The sequence below is a fragment of the Sus scrofa genome, chromosome 14 (assembly GCF_054392235.1).
Source record: "Sus scrofa isolate SSC_HxYL_T2T_F1_AM1 chromosome 14, Sscrofa_HxYL_maternal_Yorkshire_Landrace_v2.0, whole genome shotgun sequence".
NCBI lineage: Eukaryota > Metazoa > Chordata > Mammalia > Artiodactyla > Suidae > Sus > Sus scrofa.
Genome location: NC_139396.1, coordinates 49,450,998 through 49,475,674, shown reverse-complemented (window position 1 = coordinate 49,475,674; position 24,677 = coordinate 49,450,998). Strand labels below are relative to the sequence as shown.

The following is a 24,677-nucleotide window of genomic DNA, read 5'->3' as shown; positions in this document are numbered from 1 at the left end:
CACCACACAGGATCCTTTACCTACTGGGCCACCAGGGAACTCCTAAAGAGCTTTTTATTTTTATTTATTTATTTGCTTTTTAGGGCTACACCTTCAGCATATGGAAGTTCCCAGGCTGGGGGTCCTATCTGAGCTACAACAGCAGGCCTACACCACAGCCATAGCCACACAGGACCCAAGCCATATCTGTGACCTACACCACAGCTCACAGCAACACTGGATCCCCCACCCACTAAGTGAGGCCAGGGGTGAAACCCGCCTCCTCATCTAGCCAGATTCATTTCCACTGGGCCTTCCCGGGGAACTCCAAGAGCTTTTATTTTTAATGATAAAGTGCAGTGTATAAATACAGATATAAACAGTATGTGCACCACAGCCATTCGTGCAATCATTTGTGACCTGTTGCTGATGAAGCAGGAAGCAAAATCCTGCCTGCCAAGGCTACTGGTTTCCATTTGGGTGGCTCCCTCTGAAAATGGTGGTTACGGACAGCACAAATGAAGGGCGAGGGCAGGTACAGACGCCTGACATTTGAGTGGCGTCTGACGGCCAGGAATGAGTCACCGGGCCTCCAGGCCTTTTACTGCAGTCACAATGCCAGGAAGCGTATGGTAAACTCCCTAAATAATTATTCTCACTTTTGCCCTGGTTTCAGTTATCAGGTTTTGCCTTCACGTTTTCCTGCTAACTGCTTCCCTTTGCCTCCTCCAAGAAAAACACATTTGGAGAGTTAGGGATTTCAAGAAGGGCAGATTATGCCTATTGTAAAACTCCAAACTCCAACGAGTGACCGTAGGAATCAGATCTGTTAACAATCGCATTCTATGTGTTTTGTAGGAACAACACATGAAAAGGAAAGTGGAGATGCCGGGGATCGAACCCGGGACCTCATACATGCAAAGCATGCGCTCTACCACTGAGCTACATCCCCCACCCTGTCTACTTTGTTTTCTGAAATTCTCTGTTAAAGCCTAGTCAATAAAGACTTTTGGCTTTTTGAACTTAAAAATTTTGTATACTTAAATGGATGTTAAAGTTTAGCAAAAGCAAACCCAAACCAATCTTTGTATGTTTCCCAACTAAGCCCATCCTTCACAGGTTTGCAGCTGAAATTCTAGCCGATACCGGAACCAAGGAACAAAGGGAGACATATTCTTAAATGTTAACTCCTCACAGGCAGAAATGGAGGAAAGAATTTCTTTTTTTTTTTTTTTTTTTTTTTTGTCTTTTTTGCTATTTCTTGGGCCGCGCCCGCGGCATATGGAGGTTCCCAGGCTAGGGATCCAATCGGAGCTGTAGCCACCGGCCTACGCCAGAGCCACAGCAACGCGGGATCCGAGCCGCGTCTGCAACCTACACCACAGCTCACGGCAACGCAGGATCCTTAACCCACTGAGCAAGGACAGGGATCGAACCCGCAACCTCATGGTTCCTAGTCGGATTCGTTAACCACTGCGCCACGACGGGAACTCCGTGTTTTTTTGGTTTTGTTTTTTTTGTTTTGTTTTTTTTTTTAGAATTTCTTTCCAATAAATAAGGGCCTCGCCCCCATTGCACCTCCACCCAGAAACGTCTGAAAACCATTCCAACCTTCGGTGACTTTGAGGATTCCAGACTACCCCCCCCCCCCCCCGTCTCCCACAGCATGCGGAAGTTCCAGCCCGGAGCCAAGGATGAAATCCTCCGCTCAGCAGACGTCAGGTCCTTAACCGGCTAGGCCACCAGGGAACTCCCAGCAAACTATTTTTTCCCCCTCCCATAAGAGCATACAAAATAAGCAAATTAAAAAGAAGAAGATCCAGGAAGCTTCCGTGTGGTGCAGCGGCTTAAGGATCCGGCGTTGCCGCAACTACAAGGTGGACTGGACCTTCCGCTTGTGGGTGCCCCCCTCCCCAAAGAAAAAGATCCAGCTCCCCACGCCTGGTATTTCTCTCCTCACCGCCGCCCCGGAATCATGGCTAAAACGCTGAGGAAGGAATCTCTTTGCAATAGCTCACTGAAAAGAGCCATTCCTTAACTGTCAATTAGCCCCTTTCTTTTCCCTAGTGCTCGCTGGTGAAGCACCGAGAGGAGAGAAGTCACCACATGTATGGCATGTCCTTCAAGTCATCAAGGCGCCACTCAGTGGTGAAGAACCAGTGAGAGACCAGGAGAACACAGAAAACTGAGGCTACACCTTTTTCCACCGGAACTTGAGATTTCCTGGCAGGAAATAGAGTCACTTGCTATGATTGGGAGAATGCACCAGAAAATGTCCTGCCACCTCGGTTCGTGATTAATCATCCCTCTTACGGCCTGCTGATACGTGAAATCCTTCACAGTAAAGTCCCAAATGAGCTGGTGCCCAGGACTCTGGCCTCAGCAGTCATGATTTCATTACCTCACCTCTCTCAGTCTCACCTGTGAAATGGAGTTTTGAGTAGTACCTACTTCATAGGGTGGTAGTGACTGGAGAATGATTATACATAAAATGTTTAGAATAGTATCTGGTACAAGGACTGTACTCTGAAACGCTAGTCCCTGGTATTTAAAATGCTGATATTGAAATACACCCTTTAAAAAAGCATTGCCTTGGAATTCCCTGGTGGCTCAGCTGGTTCAGGAACCCACATTGTCACTGCTGTGGCATGGATTCAGTCCCTGACCTAGGAACTTCTGTATGCTGCAGGCGAGGCCAAAAATAAAAATAAAGCAATAAAATAATTTTAAAAAAATTTTTTTAATTTTTATTTTTTTAAATGAGCCGATCTTGGAATTCCCTGGTGGCTCAGTAGGTTAAGGATCTGGCAATTGTCACAGCTGTGGCTCGGGGTCCAGCTGTGGCCAGGGAACTTCTGCATGCCACAGGCACCACCAGAAAAAATGCAGTTATATGAATTCCAGCGAAGGGCTGCTGCTTCTCATATTCACCCCAGGCGTGAACTGACAATTTGCTGATGCTGTTTTGGTTAAACAGGGAAAGACCAGAAGTGTGATGGGGTGAAGTGTGGAGAGGGACTCGGTGGAGAGCTATTCTCCGTCCTTATGCCCCTAGCTCAAGGGGGTGGTTCCGAGACCTTAGCGGCCAAATGAAAGAAGGACGGCGACATAGGGGGCAGTATTTTGGATATGGTTTGGCAGCAAATCGAGGAATTACAGTCAGGTCAGCAGGTGCCCCTGCTGTTCCCTTGCCAGATTGTCCTGCTCCAAATAAATGCCGCTATGTTTCCTCTCTCCATAAAACTTAGAATCAAATCCATACTCCTACTCTGGCCTTTAGGGCCCTCTATGATCTGGCCTCTGTTGAGCTCTCTAACGTCCTTACTTTCCACCCCTCCTCCTTGCTGTTCGTCATTCGTACCAGGATCCGAAGCACCTCAGGGCCTTTGCAGTTGCCGTTCCCTCAGCCTGGAAAGCTGTTCCCCAGATCTTCTCGTGATCGGCCTCATCTCACTGTCTAGATCCTCAGAAAGGTCTTCCGGGTCACCTCTGAAAGGGACTATGAACCCTTCGCATTCCCCATTACATCCCTTTGATCTGTGCTGGTTTTCTGCATAGCATGTGTCACTCTCAGAACCCGTTTTTAAACTATTTGTTTATGTCTGTGTCCCTTACTTGGTCATAAGCACAGTAAGGCGGGGCCCTGTCTTATTATTGTCTTGTTTCTGGCTCTGTCTATCCCCTGTGCCTAGAACAGTACCTGGTACTTAGTAAGTACTCAAAATATTTATGGAAGTAATGTGAAAAAAAAATGAACTAATAAATGAGTGAGGAATAGGCGCCTAGGAAGGATGCTGGCTATATTCAGGAAGTTGAATCTGCAGCCAAATTAAGACTAGAAAATGTGTCCCTTTAGAGTCACCCTACCTCTTGTCTCAAATCCATAAACATTTTCTGAGGTTCAAACTCTGGGGCCGAACGGAGCAGGACGCTAAGCAGAAGGAATATTGCAGCAGAATGAGCATTTCCTGGCCGTAGAAGTTGACAGCTGTATTCTCGGAAACCAGTATGTAAACGAAACTGTGTACATTGGTGCTGAGGGCCTAATTCCACATTAAAGTGAGAACCGTGGTCTCTTCGTACTTGCAAACTAGTGACGTTAAGTGCGCGAGTTAGGAAGGGACCGTGCAGATGGTAGGTAACTGCCAGAGTAAAGATTGCTAGTCTGCAAAGGGTTTTTTTGTTTGTTTAAGAGACTAACAAGGGATATTTGAGAAAGTTGAAGAATTCGTTGCTTTGAAGAGAAATGAGATCACACTTGAGGTAGAAAATGAACAGCCTCCCCGTCGGGGAATCGAACCCCGGTCTCCCGCGTGACAGGCGGGGATACTCACCACTATACTAACGAGGACTAGCTTTGAGGGATACCTTTCAACTCTTCTTTTAAAGGTATATTCAGCTTTCTATAAACGTTAGATTTTTAAAAAAGTTAAGTATTTTCTTTTCCTACAGAACAAAACCAGGAAAAATCCCACTTTATGTAATTCTATCTCAAAAAAACTTTGCTCGGCCCATGATTTTAGGCGCGACTGTTTAGAGAGCAGAGATTAACAAACTGCAGAAACTAACCAATAGACATCGACAAACACCCGAGGTCAAATAAAATTTTTTAAAATTGAAAGAAATGGAGTCACAAAACACTTCGCCTCTTTCGATTTTCCCAGTCGGGGAGTTGAGAGGAAGTTTCCATGTTTTCTGGCTTCCCTTTAACACTGCTCATAGCTGTTTTAAACAAAGAAAGGGAAACCCCTTTGTTAATTGAAACGAATCTTTTCGTCATTGATTTCTCTCCAATCGCAATTGGGAAGAAAAGAAGCTGCCGAAACCCGGGATCGAACCAGGGACCTTTAGATCTTCAGTCTAACGCTCTCCCAACTGAGCTATTTCGGCTGCTGGCGAAGTTGCGTTCTGATTCTATCCTCCTCATTGTCTACTAGCCCTGGGTCCTCGATCCGCGGATCGGATGCTGGGAGACCAAGCTTAGCCAGAACGTTCGCTTACGGCCTGGCTCGCCCCGCACCTGCTCTGACTCTTCCTTCAAGGCCACAGCCTCCCAGAAGCCTTCATTGATCACGCCTCCCAAAACGACCCCAGCCCTTTAATGTTTAGTTTTAGTCTAGGTATTGTTTTCTTTGTCCGTTATCGGTATCCCCAGCCAGAATGGCAGACCCACGAGGGGCAGGGAAGTCATCAGCCTCGGTCACTGCTATATTCCTTAAGGCCGACAATAGTGTGGGGCACCTAATAACTGCTTTAAAAAATATTTGTTAAATTAACGAATGAGTGGCCCCAACAAAATAAAGCCTGGGTCCCCCTGCCACCCCAATTATGATTCATGAGAGGCTTCAGGCTCATTACTTCCTTTCTTAGAAAAGGATATTTAGTGCTCATTATCCCTTAGTTTCTGTGCACAATAAAATATTTCTCCTCAGATTTAACAGGAGAAAAAATGAACAAATGAATGAATGAACGAATACTATCTGGCTCAGGGCTCCGCCTTCTCAAGCTTCCTTCTCTACACAAAGAAACAAGGTCACTCCTTGGGTGTAGTTCCCCAAGTAGCCCAAAGCATAGCAGGGATGCAAACCCGCCAAGGCATGTGGAAGGCTGCGTGGGCCAGAATGTGGATTTCCTTGGAGGCAGTGAGTGACTTAGACCTGGTCTCCAAGCATGGCCACCCTACCCGTGGCACATGCTCAGCTTCAAGACACGAAGAAATCAATAGGCCAGCATCCAGGGTTGGCTCGCTTTGCTTCCCTGCCCTTTGGGAAATGGGTGGGGAGTGTCGTCTGGGAAAGGATGAGCAAATGGGGAGGTCCCTCATGATGTCGTCATTTAATGTGTTTGCTAAGCAACGAATGACCCTCTGACCAAGTCACAAATGCGGTAACGATCGTTATTTTGCTAAGAAGCAAAATAAATCGTAGTGATGGGATGGAATACCTGGGGTTGTGGTTGTAAGAGAAGGAGAGTCTTGAAACGACCTGGAGAATGAAGAGCTCGCTAAAAGGACCCTCTGGAACAGAGGCAACGGCTTACGCAAAGGCCCTGAGGCCGAAAAAGAATAGCTAGTTAGTTGTAGGAATGGAAAGTTCAGGTGGAAGAGGGGAAGAGGGGGCGGGGGAGAGTGTAGGCGGTAAGGACAGAGGTGGGCAGAGACAGGTCTTGTTGGCCCCCCAAACCACAGTGAAGGGTTTGTACGTTTTTCTGTGTTGGAAAGCCACCGGGGAATAAGTGATATGATTTACATCGGAAAGGTTTGATAGGAGTGGACAGGGAAAAAACAAGAACAAAAAAACCCATAGAAATGTGTGAAGATGTGAGCTAATGAATACTTATATTCCTCTGCTGACAAACAGCCCTCAACTGACAGTAGTTGAACATAATACCAAATCTCTCTTTATGAACAGAAACATAGATGGAGAGATGGACAGATAATTTTTTTATTAAAATGGTATCATGTTCTATAGCCTGTTTTTAACAAAAAGCATCAACATTAATCTTATTTCAATGTAACAAAAGAAAAAGAAATCATAAATGAAATGGAAGGAATTACTGAACTTCAGATAAATCTTTTCTTCATACCACAAGACAAATAAGTTTCTAATCAATTCTTTCATTTTAAGAAAAAAGACAATAAAAAATTTAAGCACTTGGATATATGTTTTAAATATTTTTTAAAATTATAGTCAGTTTACAATGTGCCAATTTCTGCTATACAGCAAAGTGACCCAGTCATACATATATATACATTCCCTTTCTTACATTATTTTCCATCATGATCTATCCCAAGAGACTGGAGATAATTTACTGTCCTAGGAGACATTTAAAAAAAAATTATATCAATTTAAATGGGTATGTGCTGTTCCATTACTCACATAGAGCAATTCATTTTACTGTCTTCTGATCTGCAGCTATTTAGCTTGCTTGTACATAGGCTTTTCCTTTTTATTTAAAACTTGTTTCCCTCCTGGCAAAATTCCAAATATAGGATAATCAAGTTGGATGGTGGAACACACAGCTTACACTCTCTGAACTGGCCGAAGCCATTTACACTCCCATCTATGTATTCCACTCCTCTCTTCCCCAAACACATCTTGGTAGTTTTTTAAAATAACTTTTAAAAATTGAGGTGAAAATCGCATAACATGAAATGAACCATTTCAAAGTGAACAATTCAATGGCATTTAGTATATTCACAATATTGTGCCGTCACCACCGCTATCTACTTCCAGAACATTTTCATCATCCAAAAGGAAAACTGTGCAAATTAGCAGTCACTCCTCATTTCTCCCCTTTCCCAGCTCCTGGCAAAGTGTGTCATTTTGATAAAAAATCGAGTAACGAAGAAAGAAAGGAAGGAAGGAACAGGGAAGGAGAGCAAATAAATAAAAGTCAAACGATCCAGAAAAGTACAAATGGAAAGGCAGAGTTACTTGGATCTTAGCCCAGTCCTCCTCTCTAGAAGTAACCAGTGTCTAGATGACCTTGGACAAGTACTGGATCCTTTCTCTGTGGCTGCGTTTCATTTGTTTGATGTGATATAAGACTCCCTACCGGGCTTGGCGTGAGGATTAAATGGGTGTACACCTGTAAAGCACCTAATGAATACTGCCGGGAACAAGAAGGGGGTTATACCCTGTTTGCTCTCATTGTCACTGTGAGAAATATAAATAAGAATACATTCAGTATATATATATATATGTATATATGTGTATATATATGTGTGTGTGTGTATATATATATGTGTATATATATGTGTGTGTGTGTATATATATATATATACATATATAAATTCTAACATAAAGGGGAGCCTGTAGTGCCCCTTTTTCATTCTGCACATCCTCGGGAGCAGAGGCATCTTTCTGACATGAGGAGCATTTCCTCATTTCCCAAACAACTGGGTTAATCACATTTTCTCTTACGTTTAGTTTAATCTGTAGGTTTGGAAGATGACCTTTTTTGGGGTGGCCAAAACTGTAAGTCAGCCTCCCCGTCGGGGAATCGAACCCCGGTCTCCCGCGTGACAGGCGGGGATACTCACCACTATACTAACGAGGATGTGCCGCCGCCGGAGCTCTCTTTTTCAACTCATATAGAAATACTGCTTTCCGGCAGCCACACCCATCTGCTCTAGATCCGTGTTTCTACAGGCATCGGGCTTGGTGTCTCTGGCTGATGGGCTTCCTGGGTTATGGCAGGACCTGCTTGAGTCAATGAGGAGCTGAACCCCCAGAACGGGAAAAAAACATGTGCAAACTAAGCTAAGACGTCACTTCCTATATCCTTCTTCCCAGAACAGAAAACAGCCGGCCAGGGGATGTAGCTCAGTGGTAGAGCGCATGCTTTGCATGTATGAGGCCCCGGGTTCAATCCCCGGCATCTCCACGCTTTTTCTTTCTGCCCCCCGACCCCCTTCTAAGTAAACAGCAGGCCAAGCAGTTATTTAAACGAAAGACAAAGCAGAGAAAATTCCCATCAGCTGGCTTGTAAAGGGAGCTCCGTGGGAGAGCGCGCCTCCAGGCAACTGCCTGTGGGCTCAATCACAGATGCCCAAGTCCCCTCCCCTGGAATTCAGACTCAGGTCAGCAGAAGACTGTGTCTTGAAACGAACACTCCTATTGCTTGGTGTTACAAACAGAAAACACCGGATTTTTACGGAGGGTTTTGCAACTGGCCATTCACCCGTTGACTCCTGAGCGCCTAGTGCAGAGAAATGTAGACATGTTGGGCACCTACCATGCGCCCAGGTAGTGTCAAGTACCTTTGTATCCCCTGGATAAGACCGGCAGGGTTTCTCAGCCCTCCTGGACTTGCTATTCCAATTTAGGAAACTAGCAATAAGCAAGTAGCAATGAGTATTTTTAAGACAGTGAGGGCTGCTGCAGCTAAACTCAGGGAGGCCTGTTTGCAAAAATGGAGAAAATGGTAACAAGGCCCTGAGGTTAAAGAGCGGAGGAAGGAATCTGCATTGAAGGAACAGGGAAAAAAAAAAACCCTGTGCATGGAGTTTCATGAACGAGGGTACGAGGGGGTTAATTCTTTCAAGACCTAAGACCTGATGCACAGGAATGACTTGATCAGATTTAGGTTTTTGTTTTTTTAATTTTTGGCCGCATTCGCAGCATGTAGAAGTTCCCCAGGCCAGGGACCGAATTTGCACGAGTGACCGGAGCCTCAGCAACAACACGGGATCCTTAACCTGCTGAGCCACCAGGGAACTCTCCGGATTTAGGTTTGAAATGGCTCCCTCTGGCGGCCACATGGTGAGTACATTATACCCGGGTCTACTAAGAGGTGCTTCAGTAAGCCGCTGCTTCTGCCCATGCAGAAGCTGGTGGAGGATTGCTGAGAGCGGAGGTGGGGTGGTGCAGCAGTGGAAGTGGGGAGCATGTGGGGATTCTGGACAAATTCTGGACATGGACTTACAGACATGGACTTACAGACCTTGCAGACGGCATGGATGTTGCAGTGGTGGGGGTGGGGGTAGGGCAGGGAGTAGGGGAGACCTCCCAGTTTGGGAGAACACTAGGGTTAGTGGCCAGGCTGTGGAGAAAGTGAATCGTTTTGGAATATTAAACATGTGTCTTTGTTGTTTTGTCTTACTTATGTATTTATCTTATGGAATTGGAATTTATGAGTTTATATTATGTTAGCACAAACTGATTTAGGAGAAATACCTAAAGTGAGAAAAATTATCAGTCTCTGCTGGCTCATTGTGCTCTATGATTACCACTAACATGTTTGTGAGCAACCATCCAGACCAGACCATGGGACTGGGGGGAGAGGAGCGGGGCTGGGGGAGAGGGTGTCCCCGGGACCACCCCATGTTTGGAGTTTCCCCAAAAGAATACACTAGACTTGGTATACAACTGTTATCAAAGCAAAGATTTATTACAGCAATGTAGCCAGCCAGGCACTGTCCCCAGGGAGGAGATGCCCATGCCACAGGAGAAGGCAGGAGCCTTGGGGGGATCCTCCCGGGCTGGGGGGAGGGGGGTACTACTTCCGCAGGGAACAGATGAAGGGAAGGGCCCATGGTCACCTTCGCCCCCCAGCCCTGCTTCTCTACAAGGGACTAATGTAGTCCACAGAGGCTTTTTTTTTGGCCGTACCTACGGCATGCAGAAGTTCCCAGGCCAGTGACTGAACCAGCGCCACAGCAGTGGGCCATGCCACAGCAGTGATAACCCTAGATCTTTAACCCACTGTGCCACCTGGGAATTCCCACAGGGCATATTTAAAACGAGGCTAGCGTGGGAGATAAAAAAATTAGCTGCCCTGTAATAAATAGCTACAAAAGTCACTCCTGGGATCATAAGGCCCAAGGTGGTAGCAAGTTGTGCCCAGAATAGAGCCAAGATAAACAAGGGTGTCCAGGGGCGTGACCTGCCTCCTGGGAGCAGCCTTGGGATCAGGGTGACCATGCTGGACGCTGGCTGCCGCCAGCCTCCTAGGTCCCTAGGCCAGTCCTTGGCCCCATGGGCAGGCCCCGAGTCAGTGGTCAGGGGTGGGTGGCCAGCCTTTCTCGACGTCAGCATGCATGGCCTGCGGGAGCCACTCGCAGTACTCAGCCAGCAGGTCTGCAGGGGCGGGAGGGAGGACGGTCAGGGCAGCCCGGTGCCCGGCCACCCACTGCAGGGCAGACCTTCCCGCCAACCCCGGGCTCCCCAGGTGGCCCCATCCAGTCCCCACTCCCCAACCCCCTGGCCATGGGGTGCCCACCCTGGTCTGACTCACATTTGGGGTTTTTCCTCCAAGCAGCCAGCAAGGTGTCTCGGCAGTCGGCTTTCTCAGCAACAAGGGCTCTCAGGAGACTCTCTGTCCTGGGCTGCAGCCTGTGGGTAGGAACACAGGACATGGGCATCACGAAGCCCATGTGCCTTCTGCTGGCTCACAGCCCTGCGTCCCCTGACCAACCCCGCCAACCTGACGCCTCATCCCCTCAACCTCCCATCCTGCTCTTTCTGTTCATAGGCAACGCCACCACCTGCCATTTGTACTAGTTATCCTGTTTGGAACCAACCTCCCTGCCCTGGAAGATCCCACAAGGAAACACCTGGCACAGAGCAGAAGCTCAAAACCAACTGCTAGGTGAATGATTTGTCGGCAGGGGACATCCCTAGTCCCTGGGCTCTGTGCATGAGTAGGGTCCCTGCATGCTTCCTGCTCTCCCCCCAACCCCCAGCCAGCTTCTGGAAGAGGGAGGCATGTTCTTGGGGCTGAGCCTCGGGCAAAAAGAAGGAAAGGAGGCAACATCAGATCCTTTAACCCACTGAGCCACTGCATCCTCACGGATACTAGTCAGATTCATTTCCACTGAGCCATGATGGAACCCCAAGAACAGATTTCTGTTGTTAGATGCCCCTCGGCGGGTGGTAATTTGCTACTGCAGCCCCAGAACACTAGTACCAGCTCCTCCATTACTTGCCCACCCCAATGCTCCCGGGAGAATGTCTACCTGGCCCAGGTCTTCAACATTGTGCTGGGGCTGGAGAGCAAACAGCCCTTATAGGAGGCCAGCTTGGGGAAGACCTGGGGAGAGAACACAGGACAGGGTAAGGGGTCCCAGGAGCACGTCCCACCCATGGTGCCAAGGGAGCCACTGGGGTGCCTACCTGCCCGTCCAGCAGAACCCGAGCGAAGTGCTTGTAGCAGTCAATGCCCTCTGGAAAATCCACCTGGACAGCGGGGAGCGACCAGCCGACGCGATCTGGGGCACAGGGGCTGGTGAAGAGGCAGCAGCAGACGCCAGCGGCACCCCCAGTCCCATGCCTGCCCACCAAGGGGGACTCTGCCCAGAACACACATACTTCTCAGGGCACATGGGAGGTGGGACCATGTGTCCACTGGAGCCTAAGGCCACTGGGAAGTCACCCCGACTCACAGAACACGCTGGCCTGATGACACTGCACCCTCCCCTTCTCGGGGCAATAGGTGGGGGGCGGCTCTTCCAGGGGCTTGTCAAATTGGCAGTAAGAAGGCAGCAGAACGGGAATCCACTGGACCTCCACGGTAGAGACGCCTGGGGGTCAAGAGAGAGGGGCTGGTGGCTCAGCAAGGGGCTCAGGGGTTCTCCCCACAGGGGTCCTGGTGACACAGCTCATCAGAGCCAAGGGGGCTGGGGGAGGGGCCAGCCAGCTCCACTACCTTTCATGTACATCTTGGTGGTCTCCACAATTTCCTGGTAGACCACAAAGTCGGGGAGCTCCTTGAAGAGGACAGAGCTGGGGTGGATGAAGACAGGTTCATCGAGGAGGGGTGTCTGTGAGAGAGACGGTGGGTGGGAGTGAGTCCAGAAAACAGGTGAGACCAGGTGAGGATAACCCACCCGAATCCAGGTATCCCCTTAGCCAGAAATGCAGGAGCACGTCTGGAAGCAGATAGATGGGCAGAGAGTGGTGTGTCTGCCGATGGAGTGGGTATCTTGCTGTGAAAGGTACTGACAGCCTATGGTGTGACCCGCCAAGAACATGACGGAGTTAGGAGTTAGGACTCAGCCTGGATTCAATCCTGGGTCTGGGAACTGAGATCCTACATCAAACTGCTGTGTGCCGGCACGGGGGGTGGGCGGGGGGGGGGGGGGGGGGAGGGATGGCGGCAGAACACGACCCCAAGATACTGGGTGAAGGAAGCCAAGTACAAAAGGCCACGTGGCTAAGATTCCATCCGTGTGAAACATGTGGACTAGCAAGTCTGCAGAGACAGGAAGCTGACTCACAGATTCAGAAAAAAGGGTCTCAAGGTAATTATGATGGTTACATGGCTCTGGCATAGACTGAAACCCCCGAATCACACACTTTAAGATGGTGTGTTGTAGGGAGGGTGATTTCTATCTCTAATAAGTGAAGCTGGGGTGAAGCGAGCGAACAACCAAAGGGAGGGGTGACCGCACCACCCACCTTGTGGGAATTTTCCCAGAGGCTGCAGGACCCATGAATGAGAACAATAAGCCCCCCAGACTCCAGGGTCGCTGTGGCGGCCTCTGGCAGGCGACCTGATGGTGCCCAGTGCCCAGGCTACTATGACATGAGGTGGGGGGTGGGGGCACCGCCCGTCTGTCCCTGAGCCAGCACCCGACCTTGTAGGCGTTCTTCCACTTTTCATCCAGCAGGTCCTCACTCTGGACCCTGCGGGCCAGGTGGTCACCCAGGCCGGCTGTCACGATCTGCCGCAGGTAGGTCACCTGGCTCTCGGAAGGTGGCTGCATCTTGGGGTCCACGAAGAGCCCGGCCTCGGGGCACACGGCGTTGACTGTGGGGAGAGCCAGGTGTGAGGATGGCGAGGTCTGGGGCTGGCTTCCTTCTGGAAGGCCCCCCACCACTCACCTCAGAGCTCTGGGACCAAGGCTGCCAGGGGGACGAAGCTCCTTGCAGGGCAGAACCAGCTGCCCACCCGCACCAATGGCTGCCTCTACCTTAGGACAAAACCTCAGGTCCTTTGTGGATGCTTAGAGAGCCAGCACTTGATTCCCTGCTGGCCTCGGGCAGGGAGCACGCCCACCAGGAGACCCAGGATAGGGCCTCCTCCTTTTGCTTGAGAAGGATCTGAAGCTCTGGGACACCCATTTTGTTTTGTTTCGGTTTTTTTGGCCATGCCTGGGGCATGCAGAGGTTCCCGGGCCATGGAGTTCCCATCGTGGCGCAGTGGTTAACGAATCCGACTAAGAACCATGAGGTTACGGGTTCGGCCCCTGGCCTTGCTCAGTGGGTTAAGGATCCGGCATTGCCGTGAGCTGTGGTGTAGGCTGCAGACATGGCGTGGATCTGGCGTTGCTGTGGCTGTGGTGTAGGCCAGTGGCTACAGCTCCGATTTGACCCCTAGCCTGGGAATCCCCATATGCCACAGAAGCAGCCCTAGAAAAGGCAGAAAAAAAAAAAAATTTCCGGACCAGAGATCAACCCCAAGCCAGAGCAGTGACAAGGGGTCTGGGACTTCTTGCAGGGAGAAGAAAGGAGATGGGGCTTTGGGCCCTGCTCCTCAGAGAGGGAGGGGGCAGGAGGGAAAAGGGGAGGAGCAGGACCGGGAAGGCAGGTGAGGAGAGTGGGCTCTTTGTTCTGAGGTTTGCAATATAAATCTGCTGTCTTTCCAACAAAACATTTTAACCTAATTAAGAGAGAAGAGCAAAGAAACAGGAAGGAAGCAGAACTCTGTGACAAGGCCGTAGAAGACCTGCAGGCTCCGTTGCTGCCAGGAGTTCTCATCTCCCAGGCCTGGTCCTAATGTGGCTTCAGACAGGTCTGGTCCCCACTGCTCAGACCACCAGGAGCGGAAAGCAGAGACGGAACTGCCCGTTGCTCCCTGATTCCAAAAAGAGGGGCCCCTTCCACTGGACCAGACCCTCCTTGGCAGCAGGGACCCCTGGAGGAGGCCGCTGGGCAGGATGTGTGGCCAGCAGCTGGTCCAGGCCAGAGCCAGAACAGAGGGTGAGAGGTACGTCACTAAGGAAAAGATGAGACAAGACAACCTGACGGGAGAGCACACATGTGTCATTGCTCTGCTCCTATGCGTGTCCCCAAAGGACAACAAAAGCGTGAAGCATAAAAATAAATTTTAGCGAATAGGTGAATTCAGAAATATGGAATCAGCGAATAAGGAGGACCGACTGTCTGTGGATGACATCCCTCCAGATGACTTTAAACAACATCAGGGTCAAGTTCTCTGCAGAGCGCAGACCAAGGCTGGCGTGGGGTCGTACCTGCGGTGGTCAGCTGGCCCCGCAGGCGCCGGATCTCCATCATGGCCTTATACCGCAGCCCGTTTGCCTCGCAGAACTGCAGTGAGCAGCCAGAGTACTCGCAGGCTCCCACGGCGCCTGCGGATGAGGGGAGCACTCATTTACCGCCCCGTCCCGTCCCTGGGACAAACACACTCCACATCCACACTATACACTCTACATCCGCACCAGGCACTTACCTAGCAACACCATGAGGTCTCCGAGTTTCAGAGAAGCTCCCTGCCCTGCCCAGATCCTCTTCATCTGGGCCACCCGGGCTCGCTTGCCCTTCAGCTTGGCGAGCTCCTCGTCGCTGGCAGCCGGTCTGCAAACACACACACCATCGGGGTTATTGCCCGGGCCCCCTTGGCCACAAGGGAAGGAAATTCGCTGGTTACTCAGGGCGGACCTGGTGGGGTCACTGCTTAACATGATCCTCCTGGTCTTGAGCTCTGGCTCAAAACTCAAAATTCACCTCTGGTAGCCACAAAGATTAAAGACGTGTGTCCCTCCTAACCCAGCAATCCCACATCTAGAGACCGATACAAATAAACAGTCTAGGAGTTCCTGTTGTGGCTCAGTGGGTTAAGGACCTAGCGTTGCCACGAGCTGCGGCACAGGTCGCGCGCAGATGCAGCTCAGACCTGCTGTTGCTGTGGCTATGGTGTAGGCCAGCAGCTGCTGCTCTGATTTGGCCCTGGCTTGGGAACTTCCATATGCTGCGGGTGTGACTATAAAAAGAAAAAAAGAATCCAACAAACAAGGAATATTGCACGTGGGCCCTGCCGCTTATAAACAATGTCCTAAAACTGCTGAAATACCCACCGAGTGTGGGCTGGATAAATGAATCATTCTCATGGTTCCCAAGCCTGAAAATAATACCTGACACTTAGGTATGTGTCAGGCATGGTCACCTTTGCTATTTTAACTCTGATAACGACCCAATTACTATTAACATCTCACTCCCATTTTCCAAATGAGGAAGACGCACAGAGAGGGGAAGCTGCTTTCCCAAGGCCACAGAACTAAGAGATGGCAGAGGGAGAGGAGGGCCCAGAGTCTGGGCTACTGAGTCTTGGCATCAGCAATGCTTAAGGAGTTTTATTACAACAGAGTTTTATTAGCCAGATCATCTAGAGAGGTCAGCACACTGAAGGCCTCAGAGAGGATGATGGTCTCACACAAGGCTGCTCAGTGGGCAGTCATGCCACAGGAGGCCGTCCCCAGCTCCCCGCCCGAGTGCCAGCCCCTGGCCCCACCTGTCCAGCTCCTCGAACAGCTCCCGGACGGTCATGGCAGCCACGATGGTGATGGCATAGGGCAGGCAGCCGTGTTGCCTGCTCAGCGCCAGCATCTTGGCATAGCGCGGGGCCACAGGGAACGTGGCCATGGTCCTGCCCAGCACGGTGATGGGGCAGCTGAGCCGAGACCTCTGCAGCTGCTTCATCCTGGAGGACAGACAGAAGTCTGCGATGGGGTCTCCATGGCGAGCCTTCTGCACCAAGAGGCCTGGAGCTCCATCGGCTCAGGAGAGAGGGCAGAGGATGGGGCCAGCACTTGCCCCCTGACCCCACTCCCCCCATCCCCCACCCTACCTTTCTGTTTTGGGCGGAGCCTGCAGGGCACCCAGGGCGATCAGCAGCTCCTCAGCAGCAATGAGGGCCTCTATGGAGGGGGGCGTCGGGAAGGGGAAGTTGATGACCTGGAACACAGGGAGACAGGCAGGAGTCACATGAAGCCGGGGGCCGGAAGAGGGGCCAGGGAGGCCTGGCAGGGGGACAGGACTTATACCTGTCCCCTGAGCACCATCACCCTCCGAACGTGGGGCAGGGTGGCCTAGGCACTCAGAAAGGGGCCCTGCGCACACTCGAGTCCACATGTCAGGGGGAGGAGGCCCAAAGGCCCCCTTCCTTCATGTGCTCACATCACCCACTCACTCAGGGGCACGTATGGAGCACCCTGCGGGCACCAAGGGCCATTCCTGAGAAGAGCAGGACAAGGGCTCAGTCCCGTGTGGAGCTTTCATCCAACCTGAAGGGACCACAGATGACCAGAGAGCACACACGTGACTAAACTGTATCACAGCAGAAAATGTGCCCAGACCACGAAATGGAGAGGGGACAGGGAGTGACCAGGCTGGGGGACAGTGGCATGTTGGAAGTAGTGACCAGCTCAAACAAGCATTCAAACAAATACTTGTACATTAAGTGTTCACAGCAGCACTAATCGTTAGAGCCAAGCGGCAGAAACAAGGGTCCATCAGCAGAAGGGTAAACGGGAGCTCCCCCTGTGGTGCAACGGGATTGTTTGAACACCAGCCCGGCTCAGAGGGTTAAAGATCTGGCGTTGCTGCAGCTTTGGCCTAGATGGCAGCTGCAGCTCAGATCTGATCTCTGGTCTGGGAACTCCATATGCCAACGGGTGGCCAAAAAAAAAGGGGGGGGTAAACTATGGTCCATCAATAGAATGGAATAAGATTCAGCCATCAAAAGGAATGAAATCCTGACACAAAGTGTGGCTGAACTGATGAAAAGAACGTGAGACGAGAAAGGACAAATATCGTGTGATCCATTTATACGAACTGTGCAAAATGGAGAAAAACCCACAGGACAGAAAGTAGACTCCTGGTCAGGGGCTGGGGGAAAAGGAATGGGGGCGACTGCTGACGGGCGAGGGGCTTCTCTCTGCCTGCACCACCCCTCCTGGAGCAGGGCGACCCCTGCACAGGGGGTTCGAGGACATTCAGGGAGCAGGGAAGGGGGAACAGCCCACCAGACTGGACACAGGCAGGCTGGCAGGCCAGGGAGGGGGGTGGCAGGGTTGGGGCTGTGACTGACCTTTTCAATATTGAGAGCTTTCATCTGAAGGATCAAGTCTTCCACAGGCCTCCGGGTGATTTCTGGAGGGGGGAACTTCTCAAAGTCCTCGAAAACCGCAGAGGAATAGAGCCTGCACCAAGAGAAACACCAGAAATTTTTTTTTTTTTTCTATTTGGAAGTTCCCAGGCTAGGGGTTGTATCAGAGCTGTAGCTGCCGGCCTACCCCATAGCTACAGTCACACACACAGAATCTGAGCCACATCTGTGACCTACACCACAGCTCATGGCAACATGGGATTCTTAACCCACTGAGCAAGGCCAGGGATCAAACCTGCAACCTCATGGTTCCTAGTTGGATTAGTTTCTGCTGTGCCACAATGGGAACTCCCTCAATTTTCTACTTTTTAGGTAATTTAAAGTAATGTTGAAAAAAAACAGCATAAAGCTATTGAAAAGGAACAACAACCAAAAAAAAGCCAGCATACATACTGGGAGGAAATATTTACCAATGATACCTTTCACAAAAATATAATATCAGAATTATACAAAGAACACTCACAATTCATCAATCAAAAGACAACCCAGGAGAGAAAAAACAAAAGATAATCTGATTGAAAAATAAATGAGGGAGTTCCCATTGTGGCACAGCGGAAACAAATCTGACTAGTAACCATAAGGCTGTGGGTTCGACCCCTGGCCTCTATCAGTGGCTCAACGAGCTGGCGTTGCTGTGAGCTGTGGTGTAAGTCACAGATGTGGCTCGGATCCTGTGTTGCTGTGGCTATGGCATAGGCCAGCAGCTGTAGCTCCGATTCAAACCCTAGCCTGAGAAACTGCCCTAAAAAGCGAAAAAGAAAAATAAACGAGGACTTCCTGCTGTGGCATAATAGGATCAGCAGCAGTGTCTTTGCAGCACAAGGATGCAGTTTAGCTCCTTGGCCCAGCACCGTGGGTTAAAGGATCCGGCATGGCTACAGCTGTGACTTAGGTGGCAACTTTGGCTCAGATTTGATCCCTGGCCTGGGAACTTCCATGTTTTGTGGTAGCCAAAAAAGAAAAAAAGAAAAATAAATGAAACATATGACTAGACATTCTTCCTGAGAACACATACAAATAGCCTATAACCACATGAAAAGATGCTCAACGTCATTAGAGAAATGTAAACCAAGACTACTGTGAGATACTATCTCATAATTTCATTTTTTTTCGCCACAGCACACACTGGCTTGATGTAGGATCTCAGTTCCCAGACCAGGGGCTGAACACAGGTTGCAGCGGTGAAAGCACTGAGTCTTAACAACTAGACCACAAGGGAACTCCCTCATGCTTTCATTTTTATAAAATGAAAAACAGCAAGCGTTTTGTTTTGTTTTGTATTTATGGCTGCACCTGCAGCATATGGAAGTTCCTAGGCTAGGGATTGAATGAGCCCTTCAGCTGCCAGCCTACACCACAGCCACAGCAAGACTGGATAAAAACAGCAAGTGTCGATGAGGATGTGGAGAAACTAGAACCAACACACACACACCACTGGTGGGAATGTAAAATGGTGCAGCTGCTGTGGCAAACAGTCTGGTTCCTCAAAACATTAAACAGAGAGTCACCATATAACCCAGCAACTCCCTTCCTAGGTATGTACCCAAGAGACATGGAGACAGATATTCAATGCTTATACACAGATGTTCAGAGCAGCACTAGTCACAGTGGCTGAAATGTGCACACAACCCAAGTGTTTACCAACAGATGGATGGCCATGTGAAATGTGGTCCACCTGTGCAATGCAACATTATTCAGCCATTAAAAGGAACAGAGGAGTTCCTGTCATGGCTCAGTGGTTAACAAATCCAACTAGGAACCATGAGGTTGTGGGTTTGATCGCTGGCCTTACTCGGTGGGTTAAGGATCAGGAGTTGCCGTGAGCTGTGGTGTGGGTCGCAGACATGGCTTGGATTCCGTGTTGCTGTGGCTGTGGCGTAGGCCGGCGGCTACAGCTCCAATTCGACCCCTAGCCTGGGAACCTCCATATGCTGAGGGAGCGGCCCTAGAAAAGACAAAAAGACACAAAGACAAAAAAAAAAAAAAAAAAAAAAAAAAAAAAAAAAAAAGAGTTCCCGTCGTGGCGCAGTGGTTAATGAATCCGACCAGGAACCATGAGGTTGTGGGTTCGATCCCTGCCCTGGCTCAGTGGGTTAACGATCCGGCGTTGCCGTGAGCTGTGGTGTAGGTTGGAGACGTGGCTCGGACCCCACGTTGCTGGCTCTAGCATAGGCCGGTGGCTACGGCTCCGATTTGACCCCTAGCCTGGGAGCCTCCATATGCCGTGGGAGCAGCCGAAGAAATAGCAAAAAGACAAAAAGACAAAAAAAAAAAAAAAAAGGAATAGAGTTCTTGGAGCTCCCCCTGTGGCACAGTGGGCTAAGGATCTGGCGTTGCTGTTGCTGTTGCATAGGCTGCAGCTGTGGCTCGGATTTGATCCCTGGCCCAGAAACTTCCATATGCTGTGCGTGCAGCCCAAAAAGAAAAATAAATAAGTAAATAAATAAAAGGCATGAAGCTCTGACACAAGTTACAATGTGGATGAACCCTGAAAACATGACGCTGAGTGAAAGAAGTCAGACACAAAAGGACACATATTGGCTGATTCTATTCTTGAAAAATGTCCAAAATAAGCAAATCTGTAAAAAAGGCAGGAGATTAGTGGTTGCCAGGTGCTAGGAGGTGGGGGAGAAGTGGGGAGCAGCAGGGAGGTGTGTGGAGAAACCAATTAATGGGCATGAGGTTTCTTTGAGGGTGAGGAGAGTGTTTGAAAAATAATAGTGATAATTGCATAACTCCAAATATACTAAAAACCACAGAACTGCTCACTTTAAAATGGTGAGTTTTAGGGACTTCCTGTCATGGCGCAACGGAAACAAATCTGACTAGTATCCATGAGCTCACAGGTTCAATCTCTGCCCTCACTCAGTGGGTTAAGGATCAGGCGTGGCCGTGAGCTAAGATGCAGGTGGCAGATCCTGCATTGCTGTGGCTGCGGTGTATGCCAGCGGCTGTAGCTCCAATTCAACCCCTAGCCTGGGAACCTCCATATGCCAGGAGAGCACAGTCCTAAAAAGCAAAAAAAAAAGGTGAGTTTTAGAAGTTCCCTGGTGGGCAAGATGGCTAAAGATCTAGCATTGTCACTGCTGTGGCTTGGGTTCCATCCCTGGCCTGGGATCTTCCACATGCTGTGAGTGTGCCAAAAGATAATAAAATGGTGAGTTTTATGGTATGCAAATTTTACCTTGATAAAGCTGTTAATAAAACAAACCAAAAACAAAGATGCTTAAGGCACAGGGTCTGATGTCCGTATCAGAATAACAAACTAATTCAAGTGCCAGAGTTTCCTTGTAGAGTAGCAGGATCTAGCTTTGTCACTGCAAGGGTTTGGGTCACTGCTGTGGCAGGGTTCCATCCCTGACCCAGGAATTTCCACATGCCACGGGCACAACCGAAATAAAAATAAAAATAAAAATAATGCAAGTGCCTGACAGCCAACCAGATTAGGATGTGTGGACCCCAAGGACAGTTTCCAGTGGGAAGCAGGACCCCCTTTTCTCACCCATGGGTGGGTGACCACTGCAGAGTGGCCCCTATGTCACTGGAGGGGCCCCTAGCAGCCCCACCTGTAGCAGTGGCCAGGCTCCGTCCGGCCTGCGCGGCCGGCTCGCTGATCTGCTGAGGCCTGGGAGACCCAGGTGACACGGAAGGAGGACACGCCGGTAACACGGTCATAGTGCCGCTTCTTGACCTTCCCACAGTCCACCACATACTTGATGCCTGGGATGGTGAGGGATGTCTCGGCCACATTGGTGGCCACAACACACAGTCGCGTCCCCTCGGGGGGAGGTTGGAAGACCTAGGATGCAGGGGTAGGGGGGATGGGGGTGGAGAAGAAGCAAGAAAATTGACCTCTGTCCCACCAGAATCAGGGAAGACTTCGTGGGACAGAGGTCATAGGAAATACGCAAAGCCAGGACATTCGACCAGAGAGAAACCAGCCGAGGCTGAGCAGGGCTTGGGACACGACCAGGTCAACAAGTCCTCTCCTTGCCTCTGGCCACTGCTCCTGAACGAAACATGGGAAGTGGAGTTCCCGTTGTAGCACAGCAGAAAGAAATCCGACTAGGAACCATGAGGATGCAGGTTCAATCTCTGGCCTCGTTCAGGGGGTTAAGGATCCCGCATTACTGTGGCTGTGGTGTAGGCTGGCAGCTATAGCTCCAACTAGACCCCTAGCCTGGGAACCTCCACATGCCAAAGGAGCACCCCTAAAAAACAAACAAAAAAAAAGACAAAAAGAAACATGGGAAGTGTTGCTGCCCTCCAAGTAGGAGATCCCAATACCCTTTCAAAAATCTGTGGTGCTCGCAATGGGATGGGCAGCATCTTGGGAGCAGTGGGACACAGGTTCTATCCCTGGCCGAGCACAATTGCTATAGCCGTGGTTTAGGTGGAGACTGCAGCTGGCCCAGGAATTCCATATGCTGTCATTCAGCCAAAAAAGAAAAAAAGAAGAAAGAAAAAATCTGGGGTGCTGATCAAACAACTGACGGGGAGGACGACCCGGAGCCTGACCCACCCCCCTACCCCTCATGCCCTTAGGTGTCCTTGCTGAGCATCCATTCTGGGCCCACACTGTTACCTGTGCCTGCTTCTCTGGGGCCAGCAAAGAGTAGAGAGGGAGCACGTGGAGGGGAATCGAGGCATCAGGCTGCTCACCTGCAGGGAAGGCAGAGGCCCATTGCACCCCACGCCCCAAGCTGCCTGGCACCCCTGGCACCTTTGCTAGAGAGGTCTCCACGCAGCCCAGCTGGCAGGGGTCTCAATCCTGGGAATGGACAGAGAGAGTGGGCAAAGCCAGCTATGCTGTAGTCTCTCCGCCTCAGAAGAGCCTGGCTCCAGGTCCCAGGCCCTGTGCAGTGACCCCTGGGGGCTCAATCCTGGCCCCACCGTTCCCCCGGAGTCTGCATTCACACAGCTAAGCTGAGCCCAGGCAAAGCACCCCCACTACAACCAGCACAACAGATACCTGGGGGACGTCTCCATGCCAGGCGTCTTAGGAGCTCAGGAGCGAGCAGGGGCAGGGCAGGCAGAAACCCAGTTCATCACTAGCAAGGCCCTCCCGCTGGACCAAGGTCCCCAGGGCTCCAGAGTAACGTGAACAGAGGCCCCACCAGGTCACACCTCCATCGGCTCCATCGTCCCCTAAGTCCAGGTCCAGGTCGGAGCCCAAGGCCTCCTCCTCCTCATCCATTTCCGCCTCCCTGTCCTCGTCGCCTTCGCCCACTGGCAACACCGAGTAATTGTCCAAACTGATTTGGGGCAACGTCTAAGGTAAATGAGACATCAGACGCATGGGCTGCAGGTGACTCGGTGTGGCCATCCACATCTCAAGTGACCCAGACAGGTAACGCAATCCCTCCTGCTTCAGTGTCCACATCTAAAGTCAGGGGTGGATGGAGTTCCTGGTGGAGTGCAGCGGAAACGAATCTGACTAGGAACTATGAGGCTGCTGGTTTGATCCCTGGACTCGCCCAGTGGATCAAGGATCCGGCGTTGCCGTGAGCCGTGGTGTAGGGCACAGACACAACTCAGCTCTGGCATTGCTGTGGCTGTGGTGTAGGCCGACAGCTGTAGCTCCAATTAGATCCCTAGCCTGGGAACCTCCATCTGCCATGGGTGTGGCCCTAAAAAGACCAAAAAATAAAATAAAACAAAGTCAGGGGTGGAGTTCCTGTTGTGGCTCAGCAGTAACATCCCCAACTAGTATCTATGAGGACACAGGTTTTATCCCTGGCTTTGTTCAGCAGGTTAAGGATCCAGAGTTGCTGTGAGCTGTAGTGTAGGTCGCAGATGTGGCTCGGATCCCATGTTGCTATGGCTGTGGTGTAGGCCAGTAGCTATTGCTCCAATTTGACCCCTAGCCTGGGAACTTATTACATATGCCGCAAGTGTGGCCCTTAAAAAATAAAAAAATAAAAAATAAAATAAAGTCAGGGTGATGACAGGGTTTCTCTTGGGGCTGCTGTGAGGACTCTGAGCTGACACGTGGGAAGCACAGCAAACGCTGCTTGGCGAGTTGTAAAAGCAGAGGTGACAGGTAGATACCCTGGGGTAAGCTCCCCTCACCCCTGGCCTGCCCACCCCCCAGCTCTTCAGCAAGGGCCAAGGGTCCCTTTTCCTTGTCCCACTCTCCCTGAGGATCTCTGCAGGCCCTGCTCAGGGGCTCAGGGCCCCGCCTTCCAGAAGCATCCTTCTGGCCCATGGACAGGGAGCCTGGAATTGTTCAAATCACAACCACCCTACAGCCCCTGAAGCAGCATCAGCCGGCCTCTTTCCATGGCAGGAAAATTCTAGACCCTGGTTGTCCAATAAGGTCACCTCTGGACACCTGAAATGTGTCTAAAATGATTGAGGAGTGGAATCTTCATTTTGTTTGGTTTTAGGTAAATTTATATCTGCACAGCCGCAAGGAGCCAGCAGCCACCACATGGACAGGGTGACTTCAGAGCCTGGGCTGCCCCCACTGGCCTCTACGTACCGCGGCCTGGGCCTTTCTCGCCCGTGCCCGAGACTTCTTAAACTTCCGCATTTCTTCTACTGAATCTTTCTGATCATCCTTTTCTGGGAAAAGATGAGCAGATTAGGGAGAGAGACATCTCCTGGCTGATGGCAGGTCTTCAGGATTCTGTCCAGGCTAAGGCCACTGCACGGATCACCATTCACTGGGGGGAAGGGAGGACAGGCAAAGGGTCGACTCTTTTGGGGGAAGCTCTGAAGCCCGGGCTGACCACCCCCAGCCTCTTGGGCGAGGGGCTTCGGCTTGGGGTTACCTGGCAGCCTGTGCCTGGCAAGTGGGAAGGCTCGTCTCAGCCTGCGGCACAGCGCATGGACCTCTGCCTGCCCCGTCAGGAACACCAGGATGCCGCCTGTGGGGAGAAGCAGGCCCTCGGTGACCCACTGGCTCATGCAGTAAACACTGCCTTGGCCATGACCATGTGCCAGGCCTGCTCTAGGACCCGGGACATGAGGAAGAGCCGGTCAAACCAGAGCTGCAGAGGCCCAGAACAGCAATGGGCCACTACCTGCACACTGAGGGCTCTGTGACAGTTACATGCCAGCTG

At 50.7% G+C, this 24,677-nt stretch overlaps 1 protein-coding gene and 3 non-coding genes across 8 annotated transcripts in view; 1 reads left to right on the top strand and 3 right to left on the bottom strand.

Annotated features, from left to right (window-relative positions):
- Positions 1-859: 859 nt before the first annotated feature.
- TRNAA-UGC (transfer RNA alanine (anticodon UGC)) lies at positions 860-931 on the bottom strand. The gene has a single exon. It is a non-coding gene; the product is annotated as a tRNA-Ala (tRNA).
- Positions 932-4,796: 3,865 nt separating this feature from the next.
- Positions 4,797-4,869, bottom strand: TRNAF-GAA (transfer RNA phenylalanine (anticodon GAA)). The gene has a single exon. It is a non-coding gene; the product is annotated as a tRNA-Phe (tRNA).
- A 3,426-nt stretch (positions 4,870-8,295) lies between these two features.
- On the top strand, positions 8,296-8,367 carry TRNAA-UGC (transfer RNA alanine (anticodon UGC)). Its single transcript has one exon. It is a non-coding gene; the product is annotated as a tRNA-Ala (tRNA).
- A 1,485-nt stretch (positions 8,368-9,852) lies between these two features.
- Positions 9,853-24,677, bottom strand: part of DHX37 (DEAH-box helicase 37) — a 978,033-nt gene continuing 963,208 nt past the window's right edge. For all 5 annotated transcript variants that reach the window (XM_084996148.1, XM_021072288.2, XM_084996147.1 and 2 more), the window contains 17 exons: positions 24,387-24,482; positions 24,095-24,177; positions 22,738-22,882; positions 22,196-22,272; positions 21,177-21,409; positions 17,533-17,644; positions 16,291-16,397; positions 15,955-16,143; positions 14,896-15,020; positions 14,678-14,794; positions 13,061-13,233; positions 12,130-12,244; positions 11,867-12,004; positions 11,598-11,692; positions 11,441-11,514; positions 10,720-10,817; positions 9,853-10,562 (listed from right to left, as the gene is read on the bottom strand). In XM_084996148.1, coding sequence (XP_084852274.1) covers positions 10,477-10,562; positions 10,720-10,817; positions 11,441-11,514; positions 11,598-11,692; positions 11,867-12,004; positions 12,130-12,244; positions 13,061-13,233; positions 14,678-14,794; positions 14,896-15,020; positions 15,955-16,143; positions 16,291-16,397; positions 17,533-17,644; positions 21,177-21,409; positions 22,196-22,272; positions 22,738-22,882; positions 24,095-24,177; positions 24,387-24,482 — 2,063 coding nt within the window. In that variant the 3' untranslated portion in view covers positions 9,853-10,476. The remainder of the gene's footprint in view (positions 10,563-10,719; positions 10,818-11,440; positions 11,515-11,597; positions 11,693-11,866; positions 12,005-12,129; positions 12,245-13,060; positions 13,234-14,677; positions 14,795-14,895; positions 15,021-15,954; positions 16,144-16,290; positions 16,398-17,532; positions 17,645-21,176; positions 21,410-22,195; positions 22,273-22,737; positions 22,883-24,094; positions 24,178-24,386; positions 24,483-24,677) is intronic.